The 27,557-nt window shown below is 44.0% G+C and overlaps 1 protein-coding gene across 1 annotated transcript in view; it reads left to right on the top strand.

Annotated features, from left to right (window-relative positions):
• Window positions 1-24,351, top strand: part of PRPS1 (phosphoribosyl pyrophosphate synthetase 1) — a 46,522-nt gene extending 22,171 nt beyond the window's left edge. Inside the window, exons 4-7 of the mRNA XM_030209266.1 lie at window positions 1,514-1,638; window positions 3,011-3,184; window positions 12,227-12,386; window positions 22,446-24,351. Of these exons, the coding sequence (XP_030065126.1) occupies window positions 1,514-1,638; window positions 3,011-3,184; window positions 12,227-12,386; window positions 22,446-22,538 (552 nt within the window). The 3' untranslated portion in view covers window positions 22,539-24,351. The remainder of the gene's footprint in view (window positions 1-1,513; window positions 1,639-3,010; window positions 3,185-12,226; window positions 12,387-22,445) is intronic.
• The last annotated feature ends 3,206 nt before the right edge of the window (window positions 24,352-27,557 follow it).

Raw genomic sequence — 27,557 nt, forward strand, 5'->3', positions numbered from 1 at the left:
GAAACAGTGGAGACTAAAATTAGCACTGATGGGTTGATGATCAGAAGCGAACACAGGCGCTAAAGGGTGTTAGCGCCATACTAGCGCCTGCGTTTGCTACTGCCCCATGATCATAGCCCTTGAGCGTGTGAAACAACACGCTTGCGGGCTTTGAACGCAGCTAGCATGCAAAACAGGGCTCTTAGTGCGAGTAGTATGTCCAATATGCATTTGCATGCTAGCAGCTGCCCCCCCCCCCCCCTCCCAGCGACACAGGGGCTGGAGTTCTGGTGGACCTCCAATTCCCCCCCCCCCCCCCCCCCCCAACCCTCTATAGCATCCCCTCACACGGAGCTCTGGTGAGGGCCGTGAGTCAATCCCCCCCCACCAGGTGGTCTAGCGGCCCTTCCCAACTCCCCTACCTTTGTTGGAAGAGGAGGGAGGTGATTGTGTCCTCCCTCCTCTTCCATTGGCGCTGCCTCGAAAATGGCAGCGCCCAGCCCTGGCCAGTGCATCCTGGTATGTCCTGGGCAGGGCTGGCATCTCCTCCAATGAAGGTAGAGAGTTGGGGAAGGGCTACTAGACTACCAGGGTGGGGGTGGGGGATTGACTCGCAGCCCACTAGGCCACCAGGGCTCCATGTGAGGGGATGCTAGGGAGGGTAAGGGGGGCTGGAGATATCACCGGATCTCCAGCCCCCCCCCCCCCCCCCGAACTTGGGTCAGGGGGGATTGGAGGGCCACCGGACCTGCAGCCCCTGTGTTGCTTGGCTCGGGGTGGGGGGTACTAGGTGTCTGGTGGTCCCATGGACCTCCAGCCCCTGTGTTTGACAGGTCTGGGCTTTTGACAGGCATCCTTTGGAGCATCGGTCCTCTGTGCAGTATTTGATTCCCACCCTATGTAAGGACTGCTTTGCTACATCCCACAAGTCTCTGTATTCATCTGCTGTTGATGACAAGGAAGGGAAATTTGTTTCTTGATAATTTTCTTTCTTTTAATCACAGCAGATAAATCCAGAACCCTGCCCCTTCTTTCTGCACAATCTATTGATTTCTCTGTTTTAGAGTTGCTGCATGTGGTGGTTTATGGTTATAGTTGAGGTATGCTCATTCTGTGAGGAAGGAGAAATGTTTGGTTTCAGTTTATTATGAGAAATACTAACTGACCAAGGAAGCATACTGTCCTACAGTATATGATGGAGTTCAGCTTAGTGCTCTCTATCTCCACCTGCTGGTAGATGGTCATAATCCACAAGTGTCTAGATTCATCTGCTGTGATTAAAGGAAAGACAATTATCAGGCAAGACAGTTTTTCCATGCATAGCTTCTAGAGCTTGATCTGCTCAGCCAAAGAAATTAGTTTTATACAAAGATGTCTGACCGGGTAGGAAATGGTGGAAGCTATTCATGGTGGTCCTATTCCTGTGTGAAAAGATACATACAGAGACCCTGTTAAGGCTATGAAATGGCAACTTTTTTTTTTTTTTTTTTTTTTTGGAAAATGGAGATTAAATATTATATTCTGTGATCTGTAGGGTTTCTTTGATATTCCTGTGGATAACCTCTATGCAGAACCCGCTGTGCTGAAGTGGATTCGTGAGAATATCCCTGAGTGGAAGACATGTACCATTGTCTCCCCAGACGCTGGAGGTGCAAAAAGGTAAGAAGGTAATTGTAGATGGCCAGATACATCAGCTAGTGGAGTTAGAGGCAGTCTTACTACACCTTCATTTGTTTGTGTGCTGCTCACTTGGCATTTGAGCAGCATTTTGCCTGCTTGGTTTGTATAGCACCTGCAATTTGTTCAAACAAATGGCTTGTCCAAGACTTTAGTAAGTACAGGTCTTTTGACTTTAGCTTATCTTACTTGTATAAGCCAGCTGGAAAATGTTAACTCTGTTCTGCCTTTATACCTGGGATTAGGTTTCCTGGGGAACAGCATACTATGTGCAAATACCTGTTCAGTGCAGATGTATTGTTTCTAATACCCAGCATCAGTTAATGCAAATTAACTTTTTTCATTTTGACTCTTCTCCCAATTTGTATACCTTGACTGAAGAAAAAAATTGTCCTGGTTTTTTTTTTTGTTTGTTTGTTTTTTTGCTTTAAGTGCCAGGTATCTCTGTTCTCTTCCCTAAAAGCCTTGGATTCAAAATGCCTCTCTGATCAGAAAGGTTGAGGAATCATATTCAGTTGTTGAGGGGGGTGGGTAGGGAATAATGGTACATAAAATCAAACTAGTGACAAGTCTCCTAATAAAGCCTATTCATTTGCACCTTGATTTTCTGTTTTAGCTGCTGAAGTAGGTGGATTTTCTGACTTGGGACATGTACAGGTGTAGCTTACTGATTCAATTAAAATGGATTTGAACCATCATGTAACTGATACTATGTAGGATAATTGTCCTGGCTCTAAACTTTATAGTCTGTATATGAGTACAAGGACACATCCGAATGGTTAGCAAACTGTGTGTGCATGTAGGTGAACTGAGAATTAGAAAACTTGGTAGCCCTCAAAATCCTGCCCAGAAACTTGATTCTTTCTATTTGATCCTAGGGCTGCTGTTGAGCATTTTGATCTTTGTATTACTGTACAGAAGGGATTCATGCATAGGACAGTTCTGGCTTTTTAACCATAGTATCATTCAGGGTTAAAAATGTAATTTGATTCCTGAACTAATAGTTGTTAACCATAGCAAATTTTGTCTTTGCATGATACTCAAATCCAGTGTTTTATTGAGCTCAATTACCATAGCAATTCTTACTCTAGCAAAGTATGCGAGCGAGGTAGGAGTGATTTTGATTTCTGGGATTGAAAAATGCAGTTTTTATACATGGAATTTTATCTTGCCATTCTAATCTTTATGTAACTATCTGCTTTTATTTTTTCTGAATGTTCTTTAAATCCAGACAAGTTGAGTTTCTAAACAATCATATATGGATTAACCAATACAGTTGGGCCTGTATTTGCTTGCTGGCTGTGAAAAAGGTAAAGTGGAAGCCAGCATACTAACGCTGAATGGACTTTACCAGGGTGACTTCTATTGCTGACCGGCTAAATGTGGATTTTGCCCTCATCCACAAGGAGAGGAAGAAAGCCAATGAAGTGGACCGCATGGTGCTGGTAGGAGACGTGAAGGACAGAGTGGCCATCTTAGTTGATGATATGGCAGATACATGTGGCACTATCTGTCATGCAGCAGACAAGTGAGTGAGCCTGATGATTGCAGGGTCTGGGAAATGATTTATGTACTGTAATTGGGTTGATCACTTTGAATTTCATGTTTAGTAATGCTTTTAATCTCTATTACAGTGAGTTTCTATAGGTTTAACAAGCTGGTCCAGGTCCTTTTCTTTACAGGTGAATCTTTGAAGCTGCTGTACCAGAGCAGGGAAGCATGACCTTAGCATATTGGCTATTATAAAAGCCTTATGGCTCACATAACTAGAATGTTGTAATTTGACTCTTTACAGTGGCTGGATAAGGTCACTACCAGTAAGCATGGAATTCTTGAATTTTTGCCAGTTTAAAATTCAGCACTGTAGATAGGTTCCATTTCTGCAGACACTGTTCACAAATCTGTGTTCTCCGTGGATGAGTAGGATATTAACCACTCTTCAGAGCCCAGAAGAGTCTGGAAAAACTGTAGGTATGTATGAATGCTCCCTTGTAAACATTGCTCCTCCCCTTCAGTCTACTTCACTAACCAGGTATAGTAGTATGGAGTTTTGCATTCCCAAGGGGTCCCTGAAAGGTGAAGGTGCTTCACATTTACAACCAAAGGGCTCAGTAAAAGCACCTGCATGTCTGTTTCTGCTTAAGAGAGAAAACTAACTCTTCTAGTACACCCAAGAGGCTTAGACACAGTACCCAGAAGTCTCAAAGCCTGGAAGATGTGTGTCTCATATAATGGCATTCATACCCAAACAATTCACTAACGGCACATGCAGTGTGTGTTTTCTGTTTCAAATTGACATGACTGAGACACTGTGCATTCTCACACTGCTTCAGTGAACAGCAGCCTGTTGACTCTGAGGTGTGGCTGCTGGCTTTTGACCCTTTTGACTTAAAGGGTCTACATGTGGTACCTATGGTATCTGACCCAAAGGACCTTGATGGTACTCACTGGTGCTTATATTGAGTCTGCATAGGCTAACAGAGCCTGTAAAAGCTCAGAGCAGCAGCCACGGAATTGTATAGTATTTGACTAAGTGTACCGCTTCAGAATGCAGATGGAATTGGAGACCCTCGCCTGTAGACTGGTAAGGGCTATTTCATTACAGAGCTCTTCTCCATTTTTCTCTTCTGAAATTACTCTCGTGTAGAAAGTTGTATGGGGACAGATATTTCACCCTTTCCCGCCAATCCCCGATGGAATCTAACCCATACCCATTAAGATCCATTCATCCCCACAGTCTCCTCCATCCCCACCTGTACTCGCAGGAGTCAAAACTATTATTTACTTGCTGGCAGCCCTCTGTTTCCTCCCAACCTTAACTGCCTCCTATGGTGTGTGTGTTTTTATTTTTTAATAGTATTCACTGTTCAGTGAGTGGTCTAAACCTCATTCTGCCTCTCTCCATACTTTCCAAGCCTTGTTCTGGTGCTACAGTTGTTCCTCTGTGCAATCCAAGTCTCATTCTGGAGTCGCCAAAGATTTTGACTACACTCCAGCAGGAGTCCCATGGCAGCTACTTCCATTCCTGTGCAGCTTTCTACTCTAGTGCTGTCTAGGGATGTTGTAGAGAAGTCCCACCTCCAGTCTGGTAGCCCCTGTGCTACCGTGGAGAAGGAGGTCTCCTAGAAGGAGAGCATCACCCTGGTGAAGTAGGAAGTATTCCTGTAGCCAGGACCTGCCCACCACAGGATGTACTATCCTCTCGCACCGAGGATATGTCTCCAAGCGCTGCCCAGGAGGGAAGGGTTAGGACAGCTGTTGTAGTTGGTGATTCGAACATTAGACATATAGATAACTGGGTGGCTGATGGACGTGAGGATCGCCTGGTGACTTGCCTGCCTGGCGCAAAGGTGGCAGACCTCACACGTCACCTAGATAGGATTTTAGACAGTGCTGGGGAGGAGCCAGCTGTCTTGGTACATGTGGGTACCAATGACATTGGAAAATGTGGGAGAGAGGTTCTGGAAGCCAAATTTAGGTTCTTAGGTAGAAAGCTCAAATCCAGAACCTCTGGGTAGCATTTTTTGAAGTGCTAACCGTTCCACGCGCAGGGCCCAAGAGACAGGCAGAGCTCCGGAGTCTCAATGCGTGGATGAGACGATGGTGCAGGGAGGAGGGTTTTAGATTTGTTAGGAACTGGGCAACATTCTGGGGAAGGGAGAGCCTATTCCGAAAGGATGGGCTCCACCTTAACCCGATTGGGACCAGGCTGCTGGCATCGGCATTTACAAAGGAGATAGAGTAGCTTTTAAACTAGAAACTGGGGGAAGGCCGACAATCGTTCAAAATTGCATGTTTCGGGATAAGGTATCGTTCAAAGATATCACCAAAAAAGGGAAGAAAGGATATCCCAATAGTGAGGTTGCAAAAGAGACCGTAGTAGATCAGGTGTCCTTAAATAAAAATTAGACAAAAGATTGCAAATTAATACTGTCAAGTACTGAGCATGATGTAAATAGGAACAAAAAACATAGTTTGAAATTTCTATATGCGAATGCCAGAAGCCTAAGAAATAAGATGGGAGAGTTAGAATATATTGCACTAAATGAAAAATTAGATATAATAGGCATCTGAGGCCTGGTGGAGGATAACCAGTGGGACACTGTCATAACAGGGTACAAATTATATCGTACTGATAGGGTGGATCGAATTGGTGGAGGGGCAGTATGTTAAGGAGAGCCTTGAATCAAATACATTGACAATTCTGCAGGAAACAAAAACATCTTGAAATCCCTATGGATTGAAATTCCATGTGTAAAGGGGAAAAGGATAGTGATAGGAGTGTACTACTGTCTGCCTGGCCAGGATGAACATACGGATGTAGAAATGTTAAAGGAAATTAGGGAAGCAAACAAACTGGGCAACACAATAATAATGGGTGATTTCAATTACCTCAATATTGACTTGGTAAATGCAACATCGGGCACGCTAGGGAGGTAAATTTCCTTGACTTAAATCAAGGACTACTTTATGGAGCAGCTGGTACAGGAGCCGACGAGAGAAGGAAAAATTGTAGACCTAGTTCTTAGTGGAGCGCATGATCTGGTGCGGGAGGTAATGGTGCTGTGGCCGCTTGATAACAGTGATCATAATATGATCAAATTTGATATTAGCTTTGAAGTAAGTATACACAGGAAATCCAATACGTTAGCATTTAACTTTAAAAAAGGAGACTATGATAAAATGAGAAGAACAGTGAAAAAAAAAACTTAGAGGAGCGGCTTCGAGGGTCAAAAATTTACATCAGGCATGGATGCTGTTCAAAAACACCATCCTGGAAGCCCAGACCAAATATATTCCGCATATTAAAGAAGGAGGATGGAAGACCAAACTATAGCCGGCATGGTTAAAAAGTTAGGTGAAGGAAGCTATTGGAGCTAAAAGAAAATCCTTCAGAAAATGGAAGAAGGAACCGACTGAAAATAATAAGAAACAGCATAAGGAATGTCAAGTCAAATGCAAAGCACTGATAAGGAAGGCTAAGAGGGACTTTGAAAAAAAGATTGTGTTGGAGGCAAAAACACATAGTAAAAACTTTTTTAGGTATATTTAAAAGCAGGAAGCCAGCAAAAGCATCGGTTGGACCGCTAGATGACCTATGGGTAAAAGGCGCGATCAGGGAGGACAAAGCTGTAGCGGAGAGATTAAAAGAATTCTTTGCTTTGGTCTTCACCGAGGAAGATTTGGGAGAGATACTGGCGCTAGAAATTGTATTTGAAGCTGACGAGTCGGAGAAAATGAATGAAATCTCTATAGACCTAGAGGATGTAATGGGGCAATTTGACAAATTGAAGAATAGCAAAGCTCTAGGAACAGATGGTATTCATTCAAGAGTATTGATAGAACTGAAAAATGAACTTGTGGAACTATTGTTACTAATATGTAATTTATCCTTAAAATCGAGTGTGGTACTGGAAGATTGGAGGGTGGCCAATGTAACGCCGATTTTTTTTTTTTTTTTTTTTTTTTAAGTTTCAGAGGAGATCCGGGAAATTATAGACCAGCGAGTCTGATGTCGGTGCCGGGCAAAATGGTAGAGACTATTATAAAGAACAAAATTACAGAGCATATTCAAAAGCATGGCTTAATGAGACAAAGCCAACATGGATTCAGTAAAGGGAAATCTTACCTCACCAATCTGTTGCATTTCTTTGAGGGGGTGAACAGACATGTGGATAGGGGTGAGGCGGTTGATATTGTGTATCTGGATTTTCAAAAGGCGTTTGACAAAGTACCTCATGAAAGACTCCAGAGGAAATTGGAGAGTCATGGGATAGGAGGTAGTGTCCTATTGTGGATTAAAAACTGGTTAAAAGATAGAAAACAGAGAGTAGGGTTAAATGGTCAGTATTCTCAATGGAAAAGGTAGATAGTGGGATTCCCCAGGGTCTGTGCTGGGACTGCTGCTTTTTAACATATTTATAAATGACCCTGAGATGGGAGTAACTAGTGATGTAATTAAATTTGCTGATGACACAAAGTTATTCAAAGTCGTTAAATCGTGGGAGGATTGTGAAGAATTACAAGAGGACCTTATGAGACTGGGAGACTGGGCGTCTAAATGGCAGATGACATTTAATGTGAGCAAGTGCAAAGTGATGCATGTAGGAAAGAGGAACCCGATCTATAGCTACGTCATACAAGGTTCCACGTTGGGAGTCACTGACCAAGAAAGGAATTTAGGTGTTGTCATTGATACGTTGAAACCTTCTGCTTGGTGTGCTGCTGCAGCTAAGAAAGCAAATAGAATGTTAGGTATTATTAGGAAAGGAATGGAAAACAAAAATGAGGATGTTATAATGCCTTTGTATCACTCCATGGTGCTTCCACACCTCGAATGTGTTCAATTCTGTTCGCCGCATCTCAAAAAAAGATATAGTGGAAGTAGAAAAAGTGCAGAGAAGGGTGACGAAAATGATAAAGGGGATGAGGAAAGGCTAAAGCATCTAGGGCTCTTCAGCTTGGAGAAAAAACGGCTGAGGGGAGATATGATTGAAGTCTATAAAATAATGAGTGGAGTGGAACGGGTAGATGTAAATTGTTTGTTTACTCTTTCCAAAAATACTAGGACTAGGGGGCATGCGATGAAGCTACAAAGTAGTAAATTTTAAAACGAATTGGAGAAATTTTTTCTTCACGCAACGTGTAATTAAAGTCTAGAATTCATTGCCAGAGAATGTGATAAAGGCGGTTAGCTTAGTGGAGTTTAAAAAAGGTTTGGACGGCTTCCTAAAGGAAAAGTCCATAGACCATTATTAAATTGGACTTGGGGAAAATCCGCTATTTCTGGGATAAGCAGCATAAAAAGTTTTGTACTTTTTTGGGGATCTTGCCAGGTATTTGTGACCTGGATTGCCCACTGTTGGAAACAGGATGCTGGTCTTGATGGACCTTTGGTCTGTCCCAGTATGGCAATACTTGTGTAAGTACCAAGAGTTCTCATCAGATACCTGCCTCTTTCTCTGTGGCTAAAAGATGTTTAAAAACATACCCAACCAGCCTCCACAAGAAGACACAAGATGTAGAGGAAGCATGACTTGATAAAAGCTTCTACAATTCATAAGCTAAAATCTTATAAGCAGACCCTGTCTTCATTGGTTCCCATGGTATCCTTCTGATGACAGTGGAATTGGGGAGTAGAAAATGGGAGCAACCCACGCAGATCAACTATCTTCATGCTGTGTTTGCCTGTGGTGGTACTCAAACGAAAATATGCTACAAAGCCTTGCTATGTCAGATCAGAATCCTGTATCTTTAATTACTCGGGCACAGCTGAGCTTTTGTTAGCAATGATTCAAACATGTCCCTTCACTGTCAGAAACTGTGCTGATGATGGTGGCAGGGGAGCTTTTAAATGAGATTAGTGCATTTTAATCTGCGAACTGTCTGATTTCCCAGTGTTGGAACGACGTGCTAGATTGTTCAATACAAGCTTGCTGGATCTAAATTGCTAACTGTTTTGGTTCTGTAGTATCAATTTTGATTATTGACCAGATAATCTACAGATACCTGATGCAAACCATATAGCTAAAACAGGGCCCATGTCTAGTTGATTGAAAGTCTTAAAGGATATTTGAGCACTCTTGGTGTACTATTTTGTATTTCATCGCCTCACGGTTCCCTTTTACTTAGTGGCAGGGGAATGTCAGAAATCAGCGTTTGCCTTTTCTGCTCTGTTTGTAGGTGGTGTAGTCAGGCAGAGTTGGCAAATCATCCGCTGTGTTAGTTTGGGTCCTGTACATAGGTTACAACCTCTACAAAACAGCCAAGAAGCTGTGTGTGGGAACTGTATGTGATCTGCAAAAGGCACCATGTCTAGCAAAGGTAGGAAAACAATCTTAAGAGTATAGCTGAGGCGGAAAATAAAAAAATTGGGTTTCCATAATGCCCTGTTTGGCTTATTTTTAAATGTTGTTTATCTCTATTTGTTGCTGAAGTTCTTAAAACAGAGGTTGCATAACAAAGGGGGCTGACATCATCTGTCATGCTGAGGCCAGTATTTTCTAGTGAACTATACAAAGGCAGAAATTTGCTCTGCTAAAATAGAAGGGCTTCATGGTCCTAGTTCTATATCCAGGGAGCACTTCCTATGGCTGTTTACACCAAAAAAGAGAGAAAAAACAAACAGGATGGTGGGCCATACTCTCAGCTCATAGATTACGAAGGTTTCCCATCTTAAATGCCTGTCAGGGTAAGCACTAATGTGTGCAGCATCAAAGTTGAGTCAGTCTTCCAAAGATCATACAACATAGAAATATAGTCCCAAAAGCACTGGAGTGTGGCCTATGAATGAAAATACTTGCCATCAATGCCAATGTTTTTTCACTCTGGTTTCCTCGGGATTCTCAGCTATAGTGAATCCAGTATTCTTTCCCTATGTACATTCGCATGGATGGCATTTTTACCTTGCCAGAGCATACCCTTTGAGCACCTGTCAGCAGCCACAGCTGCTGGCTCCAACAGTAGTCAATCTCAGGATTCTTCAGCTGGTTAATTTGCAATAAGAGCTCACTCAGGCCTCCTTAGGAGGAGCAGTCTCCTAATGCTCACTTTATTCAGTTCTTTCATGGTGATCAACATGAGAAATTTGCATGCACTGCCTTCTTGGTATGCAAATCTTTCGTGCATATTCATTGTGGATATCTTGAAAACCTGGCCGGCTGGTGGACCTTGACAACTGGAATTGAGTAGCCTTGCTTTAGACCAAAGGTTAGCAAAATGCCACTGGAATTAGATGGTGTCACAGGAGTCCCAACAGTGGATGTCAGATTCATAAGTAGAGATCGATCTCAGACTCTGAATACCCAGGGATACAATAGTTGCTATCCTGTTTTCAGACAGCTGGTGCCTTATCTCTAGTTCTGATCACATGCTGATACTTGGGAATAAGACACATATCTATTTTTAACATAGGAAACGCATAGTACGAATCCCAATCACATAACTAAGGCCATTGCTTCTCCAGTGGCAAAATTACATGGCAGTCTTAACACAGGCGCACCTGTTTTACAAGCATAAAAATGCAGTGTGCCGGGATTCCACACTTGGTTATCCCATCAGTTTGTTTTCTAAGGCAACATTTCAAGCTGTATCACATGCAGAAACCTAAGTCCATAAGCCATTAATATGGACTTGGGAAAATCCACTGTTTATTGCTATGATAAACAGCATACAATCTGTTTTACTCCTTTGGGATCTTGCCAGGTACTTGTGACCTTTATTGGCCACTGTTGGAAACACAGGATACTGGATTTGATGAATGTTTGGTTTGTCCCAGTATGGCAACACTTCTAAACAAGTATTTCTTGAAGTTCCACATTTTAAAGGTTGCACAACCTAGTTATGGTACATATGTTTTTCCAAATGAATAGTTATCTCAGATGTCTTGATATATCCTCTTTCAAAATCTCCAGTTGGGCTTTAGCTGCATTTTAAGATTTTTTTTTTTTTCCTAATTGACCTGAACCGACCACAGCAGTTACTCCTAGGTTGCAGGATCCACCTGTCCACATTCAGAAAATCAAATACCATTCCACCCTTATCTTGGAAGTCACCTGTATGTGTGGCTGATTTTTATATCCTGCTTGACCCTAGAGAAAGTGAGGTTACTTGCCTGTATAGGGGGTTCTCCATGGAAAGCAGAATAAATCAGTCACACAATTCCTCCCTCCCCCTTTCCAATCCTCTTTGGTTGAAGTTGCTTAAGCTGTGTAATAAACTGAGGAAAGAGAATATTGGCTGTACAGGAGGGAGCACTTGCACATATCCAAAGTTTGTGGGGTTCTCTCGTTCTCCCCCCCCCCCCCCCCCCCCTCAACTCTTCTGGCCCCTGGGAGAGTGAGTGTGTGTGGTTGATTTATCCTGCTGTCCACAGAACCCCATTACAGGTAAGCAACCTCACTTTGTCATGAAAAGTTCCTTAAAGCTAACCCAGCCAGGTAGTTGGATCCTTTACAGAGCCACATGTAGGTCCTTGTGTAATCTGTACAGGGAAGTTTTCAGTTCCCCTGTTCTTCCTGGCAGGGGCATCAGCACACAGTGCTCTTTACTGCTTCTGCCTCCTGCTTCTCCTGCAGTTAGAACCTCATGAGTTTCTGCAGGTCTCATGAGACTAGGGACCCTGGTGCATTTCCAACCTCAGGGAAGCTGGCAGCAGAGGAAGCAGCAAGTGGTAAGTGTGCTGCTCATACAAATTTTTCTGTTGCTGGCAGGATGCCATCTGGAGAACTGATGCTAGGGGGAGGAGGAAATGTGATGACTTAATCACTGCAAAGCAAATCCAGCACTGGGTGTGCTGTTAAGATTAAATGCATATACCAATTGTATTCAAACAGTGGCTGATATATATCAATTAAACATCTACTAGTTCTTGGCCTGAACAAATAAGCTTTTTATGCTACCAAGGACAACTTGCCATAGCCTAAGTTTACTAACTAGGTTGTGGCAATCCCTAATTTCCTGGAATTTGACTTCTGTCCCTTTTAAAAATCACTTTACTTCTCTCTTTCCAGGCAGAAAAATCTAATTGCTTGCCTCTTTTTTTCTTTTTTTTTTTTTTTTTCTACCATAGACTTTTATCAGCAGGTGCCACCAAAGTCTATGCCATCCTAACTCATGGAATCTTTTCTGGGCCAGCCATCTCACGAATTAACAATGCCTGTTTTGAAGCTGTTGTAGTCACAAATACAATACCACAAGAGGAGAAGATGAAACAATGCCCTAAAATCCAGGTAAGTCTGCTCTGATCTGCAGAAGACAATGAGATTTTCTAATTAGACAGGGAGAGGGCAATGTGTGTTCTACAGTTTGTATTAGCAGGGGAAGGGATAATATAATTAAGAACCTAAGACCCTAGTAATGTCAGGGGAAGTAATCTGGAGCTGGAGTAGGTAGACAAACATTGAGCAGTAGGTATGCAATACTGTAGCAAGAGGGGAAAAAGAGTAGATTAAAATTTATCTGTATGTCATCTATGGCACTGACACTTTAGACTGTACATCACTGAGTTCTCAAGCTTTTCTGGCATGCCAAGCTCTTCTGCTTTCAAACAGGTAACAGGCATGCTGATGTAGGTGGCTTTCATTATAATTTGAAATGAGCGAGAGGTAGTTCTATAAACCAGGAGAAAAGGATGTGTAAACATTGTATATTTGGTTAACCAATAGGGTGGCATATAAAATGAAAACTGAGCTGTCTAGACAAAGATCTACTAATAGTCATATTCTATAGCTCAGATACATCTTTGGCAATATGAACAGGAATAACTGATCAGGCAGATAAGTAGCAGAAAAAAAATCCACTTTATACAATTTAGAGGCTCAAGTACACACTAACTGTTACCTTTCATTTCACCAGCTTGATAACTAGTAGTCTCTCTCCCTCCACCCCACCAGCATCATCAAGTCAACAGGCCAGTCACCCCACTGTTGTCTTCTTGACATATGACAGTTGAAGACCATAAAGGAAGAATTGCTATATTTTTAGCTACATGTTGCTAGGTTCCACAGTATGGAGTCAACACATAGGAGAAGGATCTAGGCATCATGAACTACTTCCTTATCTTTGCCAGACCTGTCTGAACAAATGGGTTGTGTCCCCTTCTACCAGCAGATGGGAGGTAGAGAACGGAGTTTTCTAATGATATCACTGATGTCCCTAGAACTCTCCAGCATTTTATCTACATCCAGCAGATGGTGAGGTGGCTTATTCTGGTGCAGCAGGTCCCAGACCTAGCTCTGTAGTGTGCAGCTTAAGGCCCACAGTCTAGTTGAACCTAACAGCATCGCTTGTGGTGCTTGGTCTAAGGGCCTTACTCAGTAGAGCATGGAGTTTGTCTCCGTGGCCCTAAGATAGCACCTAAGGGTGGTAGCTTGGAGAGTTGTCAGGCTTGGGCCCTGCAGGGCCCTTTCATGTGGGGAGCCTAGGCCGCTGCTGATGGAAACTGGTTGGGGCTGCCCATCCTTGTTCACCATCAGGGCATGTGTGGGATCCTCTTTAGGGCCTCAAGAGCAGATTGGATTTAGCAGGTTGCTCTGCTTCTGAAGGAGGTCCTGGTAAGGAACTGTGACCCTTCCAGGATAGGTTGGGGGGTGGGGTTCAGGGAAGGAGCAGCTTCAACCGGAGCCCAGCGCTAGAAAACCAAGCGTCCCAGGCCAGATGGCAGTCCACAAGGGGCTAGGCTTTGGGGACAGTAAGAAGGGGCCTCAGCTTGGAACCCATGCCTCCCCCAGTCATTTGCATTTTTCGGTGTGAGGAGCTCCCAAACTTGATTCAGTTAGAGGCTCGTCATTTCCTCATGGTTTCTGCTTCTGAGGCAGAAGAAGGGAGATCCCCCTTAGGAGGGCCTTGCAGGTCCTAAGTTCTTCCTGCTCCACAAGACTCTTTTAGCACATGATGCAGATGGAATGTGAGAGCCTGGATGGTGCTGTCAGGGGGACCAGAGTCCTAGTTATGCTACCTGTTTCCACCAGAGGAGGCAGTAAGTACTGGTGGGTGCCCCAAGGTGGATGTCTTGATTACAGCGGTCACCACGATGACCACCATACCAGTGGAGTCCCGGGAAAAGATTGAACAATTCGTGAAGCAGGCCTTCTCATTGGTGGCTGTATGTAGCTAGTTGTGGAGGCTATGTTGCCATGGCCCAGTTGTAGTGGTTGCAGCAGTTCCAAGATCACCTGAGGTGATTTGCTTAGTCTAGAGCTGCCTTTTTGGCAGTTTGTTTTTTTTCTTGGCGTCTCCATGCAGAGCTCTGGCAAAGAGGGCCTCTGTTCAGAACATTGTGGATGGGCTTCTGCATCTGGGAGCAGTGGTGCCAGTTCCGCCAGCTGAGCTTGGCTGGGGGAGGTATTCCTTTGGATGGCCCCAGGTGGCCACAGAGATGGTGGTCTGAGGGCCTTGTTCATCTTAGTGGATGATCACTTTCTCTTCCCTAGAGGTTGTGGCTTGCACATGCAGGATTCCTGATCCCTTCTGGCTTAAAGTTTTGGCCCTTGAGGAGTTGTGATTAGCAAGGAAAGATTTTTCACCTGCAGTGATTCCACTTTGCTCAAGGCCATTATCTTCCATTTCGTGGCTTAGCTCCATGTTTGGAAGGCATTTTGACAGCTGGCGCTTCTAAAGGCACAGGTGCCTGAGGTATCATTTCTGCAGTGGGGTTTTGATCAGGGGTTGGCGCTGAACTTAATGTATTCAGCTAGTGCCCCTCTCCTGTTTTTAAGATATAATCCTGGGGCTTTTCCTAGCTTCTCATGGGGGACATAGGTTTTTGTAGGGGTCATTTGCTTGTCCTCCTGTCCATTTGTCTCTTCCCTCTTGAGATTTAAATTCAGTGCTAACAAAATTCTGTTCACATATATGTACAAACTAAATGAGTTTCACTCTGCAGATCATTTTATTGTCTTCTTCCATTGCCCTAGACAGGACCAGATGGTGTCCCAAGGCCTTCATTGAGTGTTGGATCAAGGCAGCCATTGAGACTGCCCACATTTGCAGGAACAAGAGTGGTTCGTGGATTGCAACATCACTTGACTTGGGGACAGGTGACCTCCATGGAGGCCTGGCAGTGTCTCCAGAACATATTTGGGAAGCAGCAAAGTGGTCATCGCAAAAGAATGGAGCAAAGCATTAAGATTGGATGTGCTAGCCAGAGCCCGTTCAGACTTGGTCAGAGCAGTCATTCAGGAGCCCTTGTTTTCCCTTGGCTAGTGAGTTCTGCTTAGGTACGTCCCAGTAGTTCAGAATGGTAGATCCTTAACACCAAGGAAGGTGAAATTTGTCATACCTGTTATTTCTAGTTGTCTGGACTGAGGGGGATCTGTTTTCTCCAGTGGTGTTTGCAAAAAAATAAATAGCATTTTTCTCTCCTATTATAGCTGCAGTGGTTGATGGGACACTAATGTGATTTCTGAGACCTGCTGCTGCTTTGGCAGAGACATACTGGAGCTTTTCACCAAGTACAACTGCTTTGTACTGGTGATATCACTAGGAAAAATCCTCCATATGCTGGTAGGCATGGATAACAACCCAGTAGTTCAAGATGTAGAGCCAGACTAAAGGAAGGGACATTAACAGGTATGAATTTCATCTTTTTTTTTTTTTCAGGTTAGGCTTTATGGGGGGGTAAGAGTAATTTGCATGCCAATATATAAGCGTATAATGCCTCTTACACAAACTTACAGATAATTTTATATTGTAGGTTTGTTCAAGGCAGAGTTTTGGTGGAGGTACAATTGTGTACTTGTATGTTTTTCATCTGCTGCTGTACTTGGGTGCATTTTACCCACACATGCTGCAGGTTTTGTGCTAGTATTTTATAGAGATACAGATGCCTATATGCCTTTTAATAAGACTTCAAGTAGGTATCTTCTGCACCTCCAGACCTAGGTGGTCAGTTATGAACTTGCTTTCTAAGGTGAAGTGTTCTGTTGTCCAGGATAATTTGTTTTTTGTTTCTTTTCCTCCAAGGACAAGCAGGCCTATTCTCACAAGTGGGTAACGCAGGCTGCATTGTCCGGATGTTATGACAAGCATAAGAGCTTTGTGGAGCACGAGACTACACTCCACCGCGCAAACGTGGTCATCTTAGTTGCTTTTTTACTGCGGTGAGGAGAGTGTACTTTTTTTTTTCTCCATCTCCACACATTGCGCTGGCCAAGAGCTTCTTTTGTGCCTTTTGGCGTGTTTTTCTTCACCTTTTCAGCGATGCTTCCATTCAGGGAACATTGTTTTCCCTTTCCTTTATTTTCTTAGTTTTGGGGATTTTTTTTTTTTTTTAAACATTTTTGTAGTACAAGGCCACTGTCGGGCCTTGGCCTCGGTTGGGTTAATTTTTTTTTTTTTTTTGCCTCACCCCTTTTTCAGGCGTCATCACTTCCTTTTAGTGGCAACGTTTTTCCCGTCCATGTCCACTAAAGTTCCCAGTGGATTCAAGTGCTGTACCCAGTTCAGTCGGATGATCCCTGGAACAGACACCCATTCTTACTGTCTCCAGTGTTTAGGGCCCAACCATACCCCTGCCAACTGCATCCTTTGCCTTTGTATGAAGAAAAGGACCCAAGTTCCTAGAGAAACTCAACGCAAGAAATTTTTTGGAGCCAAGTCCAGTTCGGTGGCATGGACGTGGAGAATCGGTGAGTACGACTGCTGCTAGGCCTGCGGACAGTTGGAGCAGTTGTGCATCGAGTGGGTCTCCACCTGTCTTCAAGCCTACTGCTGTGCAAAACCCCTCTCCTCAGGTCACTGCACTGGCTTCCAATCAAATACCGCATTCAGTTCAAGCTTCTCCTACTTACCTACAAATGCACTCAGTCTGCTGCCCCTCACTACCTCTCTACCCTCATCTCCCCTTATGTTCCTGCCCGAAACATCCGTTCACAGGACAAATCCCTCCTCTCAGTACCCTTCTCCACCACCGCCAACTCCAGGCTCCGCTCATTCTGCCTCGCCTCACCCTGGAACAACCTTCCTGAGCCCTTACGCCAAGCCCCCTCCCTGCCCATCTTCAAGTCTTTGCTCAAAGCCCACCTCTTCAATGCTGCCTTCGGCACCTAACTCTCACCTTTCAGGAAATCCAGACTGCCCCAATTTGACTACCCCTCTCGGACTGACTGTTCACTTGTCCTTTAGATTATAAGCTCTTTGAGCAGGGACTGTCCTTTATGTTAAATTGTACAGCGCTGCGTAACCCTAGTAGCGCTTTAGAAATGTTAAATAGTAGTAGTAGGACCCTCCATCGTTGGTGACTTGAGGATACAATGTCATCCTCATCAGCACCAATTAAGCTTTGGGCTAAGGCCAAGAAAAATAGTTACCAATTCCCCTCGACGCATGGTGCCGGAAGTGCCAGGGCATCGAGTGATTCGGCACCCAAGAAGCATTGGTGCCGGGAGACTGCTTTCCCTCCATACAGGAGGTACTGATGCGCTCTTCTACCAGCAGCCACCAGCTGACTCCAGTATCTACCCCGAAGATCTGCAGCCTGTCTCAACTGGAACCCCAGCTTTTCCCGATGTTGGCCCTTGATGAGCACATCCAGGCCTTGCTTCCTAAGCTGCTTGATGGCCTTAAGCACCTACCCTGCCTCCCGTTGCACCCTTCGACCCCGGTACCGCATGTAGCCCCAGTGTCGACTGCCACCCAAGCCAGGACCCCCTCGACGTCGGTGGAGGAAGATACACCGGAGAGGAAACAGACTCCTCGACTACATTCTCGAGAACATGGGTCTTCTACATGAAGGGAGGCTTAGTCTCAACCCTCCCATACAGAGGTTTTGTTTGATACCGATGAGAAGCGCTCATGGGAGTCGGACGAAGATTCCAGATATTTTTCCTCAGACAAGTCATGGGATACCCTACCCTCCACCTGAAAGAAGAATTCTCCCCGGAGAGCCTTTATTTCCATCTTTTGTAGAGGAAATAGCTCGTGCCATTCCATTTCCTTTAGAAGTGGAGGACAAGTCCAGGGCCAAGATGCTCAAGGTCCTGGACTACACGTCTCCTCATAGGGAGGCTGTGATTGTCCTTCTACATAAGGTATTTTGGGAGTCCCAGTACTGCCCAAGAAGATCGATTTTTTTTTTTTTTTTTTTTTTTCCCCATGTACCAGATCCAAAGCACACCTTGGTTTGATAAGCCTTTGTTGCCTCACAATTCCATGGTGGTGGAGTCCGCTCTCAAGAGCCAAGAATTCCAGAGACTATGCCTCGGCACCCTTAAGTAGAGAAGCTTAGAACCCTGGATACTTTTGGGAGAAAGAGGTCCCATGCCTCAATGCTCATCTCCTGAATTCAATCCTACCAGCTCTTCATGAGTGTCTACTTGCAAAACTCTGTGCACAAGTTGATGGACCTGGCTGAGACGCTCCCTCCTGAGCAGTCAGAGTCACTTCGCAAGTTGGCCAAGCAGCAGAAGGCATGTCGAAAGTACTTGGCCAGGGGCACTTATGACACTTTTGACATGGCATCCAGGATCTCTGCCCAGAGTTCAGCAACGCGCCGACTCTCTTGGCTGCGTGTTTCTGACTTGGAACATTCTGTTCAGCAGCAGTTGACAGATGCCCCATTCCAGGGGGATAACCTTTTTGGAGAGAAGGTTGAGGCGGTCGCTGACCAAATCAAGAAACATACTGATACCATCTTTTCTCTCTCTCGCGGGGCACCTTGTTGCATCTACCTCCTCAGCTAGGAGGACTTTTGGCAAGCCCAGGAGGAGTCCCTATTACTGTTGGACTTGGCTCGCTAGCCTGCTCAGCCTCAGCACACTCGTTCATGTCAACAGCATGCACCTAAGGCCCCTGCTGCTCCCTAGGCAAAGCAAGGGATGAGCTTTTGACTGGTTCCAGAACAGCATAGCCACAGTAAAAGTGTCCATCCTGGAAGACTTGCCAGTTGGGGGGAGACTGAAAAAAATTTTTTTTTAACAAAGGTGGCCCCCTATGACCTCTGACTGGTAGGTTCCTCAAATAGTCTCTAATACACCCTCAATTGATATCAGAAATCTCCAGATTGCTCTCTGGGAGCTCACTCATTCAGCTCTCAGCACTGGCAGGTACTTGCAGCTGAACTCTCAGCCCTTCTGAAGGCCCATGCACTCGAGCCCGTTCCACCAAGGGAGGAAGAGCGGGGATTCTATTCCAGATACTTCCTTCTGCAAAAGAAAATGGGGGATGCATCCCATCCTAGACTTAAGGGCCCTGAACAAATTTTTGGTCAACAAAAAGTTCAGGATGGTTTTCTTAGGCACCCTTCTCCCCATGATTCAGGAACACAATTGGCTGTGCTCTCTGGATTTAAAGGATGCATATACTCGCATCCCAATACTTCTACCTTCAAATTTTGGCTGGGAACACATTACTTCCAGTACCACATGTTGCCCTTTGGCCTTGTGTCAGCTCCCAGGGTTTTCACCAAATATCTATCAGTAGTTGCAGTTTTGCTACGCAGACTGGGAGTCCGTGTTCCCATATCTTGCTTACTGGCTGGTGAAGAGCACCTCCCAGGCTGGTGCTCAGGACTCCATGCAGATGACTGTTCAGGTGCTCAAAATGCTGTGGTTTGTTTTAAATTACCCCAAGTTCCATCTTTGCCCTGCCCAGCGATTGGAGTTCATAGGAGCTCTGCTTGATACACAGACGGTTCAAACCTACCTCCCAGAGATGAGCAGACACTCTCTTGTCACATTTGCTTCCAGGGTTTGAGCCTCTCTGCTGGTCACAGCTTGGCAGATGTTGATTGTTGGACCACATGGCTTCCACAGTGTACATTACACCCATGTCATGCCTTCACATGAGATCAGCCCAATGGACCCTGGCTTCTCAGTGGTTTCAAGCCACAGGGAGCCTGGAAGATGTCATCCAAGTGTCCCCAGAGCCTGTACACTCCCTTCAGTGGTGGACTATTTGATCCATTTTGACTCTGGGGCTTCCATTCCAAATTCCTCAGCCACAAAAGGTGCTGACGACAGATGCATCTCTCCTGGGCTGGGGGGGGGGGGGGGGGGGGGGGGCTCATGTAGATGGGCTTCACACCCAAGGTGTATGGTCCACCCAGGAAACAAATCTTCAGATCAATCTCCTGGAGCTTCATGCAATCTGGAACGCTCTAAAGACTTTCAGAGATTATGCTCATTCAAACAGGTTGCCATTTATTACACCAACAAGCGGGGGCACCGGATCACGCCTTCTGTGTCAGGAGGCTGTCCAGATGTGGCATTGGGCTTGCCAGCATGGCATGTTGTTCAAGCCATTTATCTGGCAAGCAAAAACAGCCTGGCCGACAGACTGAGCAGGATAATGCAGCCACACAAGTGATCTCTCAATATGGACATTGTCTACGAGATCTTCCGAGCGTGGGGCACCCCACCCCCTTGGTGGATCTTTTTGCCACTCATATCAACCACAAAGTCCCTCGGTTCCGTTTCAGGCTTCAGGCCCACAACAGACTAGTGTCAGATGACTTCCTCCTTAGTTGGGGGACAGGACTTCTGTATGCGTATCCTCCCATACATCTGGTGGAGCAAACTTTGTTGAAACTCAAGCAAGACTGCAGAACCATGATTCTGATCGTTCTGTACTGGCCTATGGTTCCCTCTACTTCTGGAGTTATCCTCCGAAGAACCATGGAGATTGGAGTGTTTTCCAACCCTCATTATGTAGAACGAAGGGTCTCTTCTACATCTCAACTTCCAGTCTCTGGCTCTCACAGCTTGGATGTTGAAAGCCTAGAATTTGCTTCCTTGGATCTTTTGGAGGGTGTCTCCCGGGTCTTACTGATTTCCTTGCAAGACTCCACTAAGAAGTGCTATTATTTCAAATGGAGAAGGTTTACTGTTTGGTATGAGGAACAAGGCCCTAGAATCCCCTTGCTTGTCCTACACAGACCTGCTTGAATATCTTCTACACCTATCAGGGTTCACCTTAGTGCAATTAGTGCTCACCATGTAGAGGGTAAGTCCACCTCTGGACAGCCTCTAGTTGTTCGCGTCATGAGAGGCTTGCTTATGACAGAGCCCTCTGTCAAACCTCCTCCTGTGTAATGGGACCTCAACGTCATTCTCACCCAGCTGATAAATGCTCCTTTTGAGCCACTGAATTCCTGCCATATGAAGTACTTGACCTGGAAGGTCATTTTCTTGGTGGCTGTTACTTCAGCTCGTAGGGTCAGTGAGCTTCAGGCCTTTACTGGTGGATGCCCCTTATACTAAGTTTCATCACAACAGAGTAGTCGTCCACACATCCCCTAAGTTCCAATGGCGTCCAAACCATAATCCCTGATGAAAGTGATGTTGCAGTTCTATCTGAACCATTCGATTGTCCTGCCAACATTCTTTCCCAAATCTCATGTCCATCCTGGCAAAAGCAGCTTGCACACCTTGGATTGCAAGAGAGCATTGGCCTACTACGTGGAATGGTCCAGGCCCCACAGACAGTCCACCCAGCTTTTTATTTCTTTTGATCCCAACAGGATGAGGGTCGCACCATTTCTAATTGACTAGCAGATTGCATTTCCTTCATTTGTGCCCAGGCTGGGCTGGCCCTAGAAGGTCATGTCACGGCTCATAATATCTGAGCCGTGACTGCTTCGGAAGGCCACTTGAGGTCAGCGTCCACTGAAGAAATTTGCAAGACTGCGATATGGTCTTCAGTCCACACATTCACATCACATTACTGCCTTGCAGGATATCCGACGTGACATTCGGTTCGGGCAGACAGTGTTGCAGAATCTGTTTGGGGTCTACAATTGTTTTATTCTGTGCCAGGCTGCACTCTTACTCAGTTTGTATATAGTTTCAGGTTAATCTGAGTTATGTTCTCACCATAGCGAGGCCCAATTGACCAGTGTTTATTTGTACTGAGCCTGGATGCTAGGGATTCCCCACTTGAGAGAATAGGTAGGCTTGCTCATCCCCGGAGAAAGTAAAGATACTTACCTGTAGCAGGTATTCTCTGAGGACAGCAGGCCTTATATTCTCGCAATCCCTCCCATTTCCCCTTGAAGTTGTCTCCTTTATTATTTTTCCTATTTTGCTGTTATACTCAACTGAGGTGACCATGTTCGTGCTGCGGGCGGGAAGGCACTCGCGCATGTTTAGTGGAGCGTGTTTTGTGTACCTCAAAGCTTTTCTTATGTTTCTCATAAGATCCGGACCCAGCAATGCAGCCTGCGTTACCTATCTGTGAGAATATAAGGCCTGCTGTCCTCTGACAATACCTGCTACAAGTAAGTATCTTCTTTTTTTTTTTTTTTCTTTAAGTCTAGATGATTTGACAAGTCACTTTTATTTTCCCCCACACAGGTGATTGACATCTCCATGATCTTGGCAGAAGCGATCAGACGAACACACAATGGAGAATCTGTCTCCTATCTCTTCAGCCATGTTCCCTTGTAACGATGGAGAAAGCTGCTGCTGCTGCATCCATATGGCCATTCTCAAACCAAAAATTCCTGTCCTATAAAAGTCACTTGGAAGATCTATTTTTCCAGTGCAGCTCTTCCCAACGCAGCTGTTCAGTGCAATTCTTTCTGCAGTTTTTCTTTTATCTGGGATGGAGGGGAAAACGTTTATAGTAGTGACTACTCTTTCCAGCTTCCCTCTGTAATTTATTCTTTCAGTACTGCTTCAGCATTTACTGCCACTTTAAATGCCAGTATATAGAGAGCAGCACTGACTGTGTGCAGTTACTGGGTAAGAAGCATAAGCATCTATTTTTGGGAGGATGGTAGATCTTAAGGAAAGTCTTAGGTAGCTGTTATCTGAAGCTAATGGGCTTAGAAATTCATGATGTGCATGCTGACAGTGGAAGCCAGAAAGACTTGATAAAGCTATTGCACACTCGCTAGATGAAACCCCTGTAAAGTTGGTCAAAGGCTAGCAGTCATAATTGTGTGTGCATTTAGCCATGATTTAGACCAGGAACAGGGAGGCTAAGCCTCATAGGATTTATTCAGCATGTTTTGCATAGCATTGGTATTGCAGCCCATTTTCAATAAACACTAGTTCAGCTATTGTGGCATCGCCACCTGTTTTTATTCCAGTAGCTTTATAAAATCTAAATATGGGTCCCTATATTTTTTTAAATTAATAACTTGAGTTTTAGTATATGTGGTCCAGAGTAAGCGGTGATGACTATTCAAGAACTGATTTTTCATAAAGCAATTTTGGTTTACAAAAAATCTGTTCCCTCAGGCAATGAAACTTAGCTTGGACAATCTTCCTTTGCCGTCTGTTACAGCTGTCCTTCCTGACCCTGGCAAGAAAACTGCTCTTTTACTGGACAAGTTCTGTGCTTGTATTTGCTCATAAATTGAATGATCTCTGTGTTGCATTTAGGTGCAGTTCCTGTAAGCTCTAGCAATGCAGTTATTTTTCTCTTGTACTCTTTGTGGTTCAGCTTTACTGTTGCTCTCTTAGCAACATCTCCCACTGTAATACATGTGGTTAACATTTTTAGATTGGCTTTGTTTTTGCCATCCCCTTTGCATATTTCTATAAAGTAGCAGAAGTTCAGCTGGCAGTTTTTTTAAGATGACCACCTCCCTCCAGGTTAAGCAAAAATAGATTAATCCTGTCTTAGTTTACCCCATTTCATGGCTTCGACTTCTGTTAAAAAAAAAAACAAAAAAAAAAACTGTCGACTACAAATCATGCATGTAGTAAGGCCAAGTCAGGACTGGATCAACCTGTTCACTTGACCTGGAATGAGGTAGCAGTTCTAGTCACGGTGCTTGACCGGTTGAATGTTGTGTTTTTGAAGGGTATAGTACATTTAAATGTGGGATTGTATATAATCCACAAGACTACAGAGCCATCTGACTGGCTCTTGGTCTGCTAGAATTTAATTGATGGTGCCAGAGCTACCTGTAGGTAAGTGTCATCTAATTTGATAGATTTCCTGCTCTTTATTATACCAGTTAACTGAATAGTCTCTTGTTTTCTTTTCTTGGAAGGGTGGGAGGACATGGAAAATGAGGGAGCTTTTGGGGCAGTCCATATGTTTGCAGCAGAGACACCAAGCTCATTGGTGTGGTTGGTCTTTAGTAGTTTTGTGTCTTGCTGGTGTTTCATTTGTCTTGATTTGTGCCTCTTTTCCCCCATTTCCTCTACTTGTAATCCTGAATGTTGTAATACGGTTGTGTTGACTAGTATACAAAATGTCTACAAGTTTGTCTACAAGTTTCCTATTAAAATACATACAAGCTTTCTTTTTTTTATATAAAACTGTTTGTTCATATCTTGGCATTCTGTCGTTGCTAGAAGTTAAAGTGCAATTCTGCCTGGAACGTTTGCTAGAATTGAACGTTGCTTTTAGTTTTCCTCTACATTATTATTTTTTTTTTTAATTTTGCTGTACTCTTGCCACCTTCCAGAAACCATCTGTAAAAAGTCAATATACCTGGAAAGGAAGATGATGATCAAGCCTCACTACTGCCAGCACCTGCTTACAGGTGGAAGTGTAGGCAGTGAGCCATTCTGCCTTCTGTTTTCCCTTTTCAGCTTTTGTTTTGAGTCAACAATTGTATTTGATACTTTCTTATAGGGTTTTTTAATGCATATTTTTTGTTCCTCTACTGCCTTTCAAGCATTTTTTCTGAGTAACCAGTTGCAACTGCAGTACGCAAAGATAATTTTAATTCAGTTGGCAATTAATATTTAAAAATCCCAATAGGGAAATATTTTTCTGTACTGGCATTTAACTGAAATTTTCTTGCTTGGCTGCTGTTCTGGGTTGTCGTCTACTCTACAAGCATCTACAGTGGAACATTCAGTTTCTCATGAAGAGCATGAGCATATGACTCAACAGGATGAATAGATAAGAGCATTTATGAAAACCCAGGGCCTGTTTATAATAGCAAACTCCATTTGGTAACAGGTTTAAATTAATGCTCCATGTAATATTAACTAAATTCAAAAGGATAGTGATCTAAACCACCCTGCTAGTGTTCAGGAAGTAAAAATGAACATTAAATGTCTTGTGGGTGAAGGAAAAAGAGCCTCAGTTGATGCCGGAATCAGGACAATGTTCTAAAAGAACTATATATTGCAAACTTCCTTGGGTCGGCTAAGATCGATCATTGGCTCACCCAAAAAAACCTCCAAAAACTCATTGTAATAGTCTATAAATTTTTGTATGCCCATGTAAGGGCATAGAATATTACAATGGATTTTTTTGAGGGTTTTTTGAGTGAGCTGATGATTGATCTTGGCTGACCCAAGGAAGTTTGCAATATAGTTATTTTGTAACATTGTCCTGATTCTGGCATCAACTGAGGCTCTTTTTCCTCCACCCACAAGACATTTAATGTTCATTTTTACTTCCTGAACATGCTTGCAGGGTGCTTTTGATCACTCTTTTTGAATTTAATGAAAACTGATTGTTAATGATTTTTTTCCTTAATTGAATATTTTGGTATTGTCATGTAATATTAAGAAATAGCCATGTAGATAGGTTGTAAAATTCTTAGTCAATAAATGGGCTGAAGTCTTCTATAGTAGTGAGCTATCATCTGACAAAACCAATACAGACCCTACCCTGCGCCCTAAGTTTTTGTGAGCTTACCTGTGTGTGTTGTAGAAGTGCTTCTGCTTGTTTTCTCTGCTGGAGTGTTTAAGCTTAAATTCAGTGGTGAAAGCCATCAAACAAAAAGACTTAACCTGTTCCACATGGTAGACATACAGCTGGCCTCATGTTTTACCAGTGTAAGGCAAAGATAACTACCCCACACCTGTGTAGGATTTGTTACCTCTGCCTGGGGTCTGACCACATTATTCCTAGTTGAGAAACCACATTATTCTAAGCCTTGAAAATATGAGATTCTGATCTCTAGTAACTGGAGATGAGCTTTATTAAATATCCAAGGATTGGTGTGCAGGCACTCCACAACCTCCAGCAATGAAAGCCCCTCTCAGAACACCGGTACAGGATGATTAGGCTGAGACCACTTTGCATTCGACCCCTCCACCTGTGCGTGAGCATAATATAAAAGACATACTATCACATCAAGGTCCCTTTTAGCCTAGCATCCTCTCTGATGGGCACAAGTACCTAGTAGAACTTTTTCTCTTAGCTCAGCTCCTACGCTGAGCAATCACTAGCTCAAATTGCCATACTTATTAATATTTTTAATGGCTCTTTCCTCTTGGAACTTGTCTAAACCTTTGGTCTGAAATTGTAAATTAGTTTGTCAAAATTTGCCTTGCTGAACCCATTCTAACTCATTCCCATGTAAACTATGGCTGTCCATGCAGTCAGCTTCAACCACTTTGCTTAGAACTGAATGTTGGGCTCACTGGTTTACAGTACAGAGTTGCACAGGGACAGAAATCTAACCTGTCCCCATCCATCCCCACAAGAATTTAATGGTACCTTTTAAAAAAAATTGCAGGTTGACTCTTTCTTTGGGTTTAAGCTGCAGCATTGCAGACAAGGAAGGAACAGAAGTTCAAACTTGGAACACTGGTGCGCATATGTAAGACTTGTCTCTGATTCACTGGCACTGTGTGCACCAAGATGGAAGAATGTCCACAAAAATTGATTTTACTGGGAATAAGATTATAATATCGGTGTATACATAAACTTGAAGTTTTTCAAGTGTGTAACCCAGAGATGATGATTTATTACATAGAAGTAGTGACAGTGGGGAACTCTGAGGGACCCTGCAGCCAGGCAAACATTTTCTGAGAGCTCACCTTTCATCTTAACCAAATATCTATAAGAGAGAAAACCTTTAAACCAGTTCAACACTTTGAACTGCTATTTTCCAGTGCTATCCAGCTTGAAGACTCTCTGCTGAAACTCAAGTAAGATTGGGAAACTATAATCCTAATCACCCCTGACTGCCTGAGGCAGATCTGATTCCTACTTCTTAAAGTTGTCCTTTGAAGAACTGTGAAGATGGAGTGTTTTCCAACCCCACAGAACAAGGCATCTTTTCTGTATCCCAACCTCCTGTCCATCGCCCTCATGGCCTGGATGGTGAGAGCATAGAATTTCAATCCTTGAATCTGCCTGAGGGTGTCTCCAAAGTCTTTTTTGCTTCAAGGAAAGATTCCAGTATGAGGTGTAATCCTTTTAAATGGAGAATATTTGCTGTGAGGGCAAGACCCTAGAACCTCTGGTACATCTCAGTGTAATCAGTGGTTACCATCTCTGTGTGGGAGCTAAACCCATCTTTATACAGCTTCTAGTTGTTTGGTTCATGAGGCGGTTGATGTTGACAACCCCTCCTCCCCCCATCAAAGGAGTAGCCTAGTGGTTAGGGTGGTGGATTTTGGGCCTGAGGAACTAAGTTCAATTCCCACTTCAGGCACAGGCAGCTCCTTGTGACTTTGGGCAAGTCACTTAACCCTCCATTGCCCCATGTAAGCCGCATTGAGCCTGCCATGAGTGGGAAAGCGCGGGGTACAAAT

The sequence above is a fragment of the Microcaecilia unicolor genome, chromosome 7 (assembly GCF_901765095.1).
Source record: "Microcaecilia unicolor chromosome 7, aMicUni1.1, whole genome shotgun sequence".
In the NCBI taxonomy this organism is placed as follows: Eukaryota; Metazoa; Chordata; class Amphibia; order Gymnophiona; family Siphonopidae; genus Microcaecilia; species Microcaecilia unicolor.